The following is a 3,114-nucleotide window of genomic DNA, read 5'->3' on the forward strand; positions in this document are numbered from 1 at the left end:
GTTGTCCAGAATGTAATTGTCTTCAGAAAGCAGCGCATCGCCTTGTGATACTGCACCCATAATATCTGTCGTGCTTTGTCCAGGTCATATGACCTTTTTCCTCCTCATGCAGCATTTATAGAGAATCCTGCAATGGGGGATTTTTAATAATTCAGTACTCAGGGATTGGGCCAGACTGCTGTTGGTGTGTGTAAGAAAGAGCAGGAGAGAAAACAGACTGAAATATATGGAGGGAATTGAGCTCGCAAAATGTGTTGACATGAAGGCAAAGCATTTGATTTGATAAGCAGCTGTTTGTTTATTGCTGACTTGTTGACTTGTACACAATTAAAAAGTCTGCAGCAAACCGTTCCTTAATATAGGAAACTGTAAATGGGTATGAATGTTTCTGGCGTCTCGTGTTTACCCATTCATGGGCTTGTCAATTTAATTCATAAAAGGGCCCTGACAATGAGAGGAAATGCTCGGCTTTGTAGCTTGTTTTGGGTGAGCGTAGATTAATGGATTCTGTTGACTAAAAATTTCTTCTTGCCTCTCTCTTTCCCAACTCCCAGGCCTCTCTACACCTCCATGTGTCTTCAGTGCAATCGGATGAACTTTTGCACAGCAAACACTCTCACCCTCTGGACTCCAATCAGACCTCTGATGTTCTCAGGTAATGTTCCTCTTAGTGTCTGAGAAGCCATCTTCTTGTGTTATAATTCAATTGAATGATAGTGAATACTGAATATTCCAAAATGTTTTCCCTTCAAAGATTTGTGTTGGAGCAGTACAACGCCCTTTCCTGGCTGACCTGTGACCCTGCGACCCAGGACCGCCGCTCTTGCCTGCCCATCCATTTTGTGGTGCTCAATCAAATGTACAACTTCATTATGACCATGTTGTAACACTCACAGAGCAGAACTGAGAGCAGGACCTTATCAGGGAACGAAAAGGAGAGGAGAATGAAGAAAAGGTGGATCTGAAAACAACCCAACAGATAACTACAGTGCTGGACTTTATATGTACGTGAGTCACAACGGAGATGATCTGGGTAGGCCGTCACTACACCTGAGACCCAGCACTGTGGAGGAGAATCAGGTGTCTGGTGTTTATAACACTCACTCAAAGAGAAAGAGAGGAGAAATTGGAGGCCTTGGATGAGTTTTTGGCAGTGTGGAGGCCAAAGGAAGACGGAAGTGCTGACTGGTGGTGTTCTACATCCTTGGATCCATGGCTACTGTGATGGTAGTGCACGGTTCCTCGGTTAGCATGGATTTAGCCAGTTCTATAATCAGTGTGTATGGAGAAGTAATCTGCATAGAATCTGATGGAAAAGGACTTTGCTCTATGAAATAAGAGAATGAATTCTTGGTTTTAAGACCTCTAATTCCCTGTTTCTTTTGGATGTGATTATATCCAAATGAAATGCCTGCATCTGTCTTATTTATTGTAAGTTTTTAAATGTATAATTTGATTTCTTAACCTCTTTTATATATGAAAGTTCTAGAAGGTTTGTATCGCCTTCCTGCTTTAAAGCAATTGGTCAAAAATATATGTAATCTTCTTAATTACAAAAACAAGCCAACAAAAAACCCACTAAAAAGATGAATAAAATAAAATTGCAGTAGGTTGCTTTTAGAGTATTATTTTTTGTAAGGGAGACAGATTATTTGTATTGTCACGATGTACAGAGGAGACTGGATAGGGGGTTTCTGTCCACGCCTTTGCGTGTGGACACAATTACAGCTAAGCTTTAGCTGCACGGGACTTGTACAGCAATGAAGTTCACTGTGTTTAAAAATAAAGAGGTACATTGTCGTATATTGTATTTTATACCACACATTTAGACACAAAAATGAAAAACTGCAATATATAAATAATTATATATGAATGCCGCACCAGCCTTGGGTGGCACTGCTTCTGTTTTAGGAATAAAAAGAGTCAACTTCTTGTTTTTCATGTGCTTGTGTTTTTTGGGGGGAGGGACTATGATGTGAAATCTGATCGTAGTGACGGAGACTTGCAGCTCTGATGAAGATAACAAAGACCTATAATATACTTCTAGCCCCCCTTTAGAAGTTCATCCATTTCACTTCACCTCGCCCTCCCTGATTGGCTCTCCTGTTTGCACCATTTCTGAGTGATAATGGACACTTTTTGAGTGTGACAAAGAAATGTGTGGTGTAAATGGACTTTACAACCGGATCTGGGTGCCTGTTGGAAATGCAGTGTTTGTGCACAGAGAAAGATCTATTTCCTGTATCTTACTCTGTTCAGAATAAACTGTATGCTGATATTGAAAGACCCTGGGATTTCTCTTACCTCCCACACCAGTTCTACATGCTTTCCAAATGCAAGTGTGTGATGTACAGCATGCAAAGAGCTATAGGGTCAAGCACTTCAAGGTCAGAGTTTACACTGCATGTGTGATGGTTTCAGTTTACCCTTATGAATCAACTACAGACAGAACCATAGCATTTCAAGGGAAGCATTTATATTTTAAGGAAATACTGATAATTACTGGCCTAGTAATAATTTAACAAGGTTATTTGCAAACTGCCACTTTAAAATGTGTTTGCAGTTACTATTTTCATGACAAATACCATATTTTGCTTTATGAAATAATATAATTAACCATTCTTGTGTAGGTTGCATCTGTTTACGTTTGTAGTCTTACTTTGAATGCTACATTCAAAATAGTTACTATGATAACTAGTAAATATAAACACAAATACCACATGTAGGCCACATTTACTGTGCTAAAACAGTAAAAGCAAATATAAAAGGTAAAAATACATGTTCTATAATTAAATAATTATGATTATCTGGAATACAATAGAAAAATAGTTGAATAGGAAAATGTTTCCGAAAAAATTGACCTTGCTACTTGCCGCTACCATGTAATGGTTAAATAATCTCCGTTGTTCTCATAATTGTCTCAAACCCTAGAAAGCTGATAGCGTTTTTGGGCATCACAGACACGTTGGATTTTTATTTATGTAAATATTATTTGTATCTTTATTGTAATGTACCATATTTGTTGCGCTGTTAGGATAATTTAACTATGAACACGCCTGTGATGGCCAAACAATGGTGTCTAAGTAGGCGGCTCACTAGGTTTTGAGACGCAGT

At 38.7% G+C, this 3,114-nt stretch overlaps 1 protein-coding gene across 2 annotated transcripts in view; it reads left to right on the forward strand.

Moving 5' to 3' along the window:
* Positions 1-1,931, forward strand: part of LOC107744626 (mediator of RNA polymerase II transcription subunit 13-like) — a 98,922-nt gene extending 96,991 nt beyond the window's left edge. For both annotated transcript variants that reach the window (XM_016558419.1, XM_016558420.1), the window contains 2 exons: positions 555-655; positions 755-1,931. In XM_016558419.1, coding sequence (XP_016413905.1) covers positions 555-655; positions 755-887 — 234 coding nt within the window. In that variant the 3' untranslated portion in view covers positions 888-1,931. The remainder of the gene's footprint in view (positions 1-554; positions 656-754) is intronic.
* The last annotated feature ends 1,183 nt before the right edge of the window (positions 1,932-3,114 follow it).

Source organism: Sinocyclocheilus rhinocerous, unplaced genomic scaffold (genome assembly GCF_001515625.1).
Source record: "Sinocyclocheilus rhinocerous isolate Xijiao unplaced genomic scaffold, SAMN03320098_v1.1 scaffold767, whole genome shotgun sequence".
Classification (NCBI taxonomy): Eukaryota; Metazoa; Chordata; class Actinopteri; order Cypriniformes; family Cyprinidae; genus Sinocyclocheilus; species Sinocyclocheilus rhinocerous.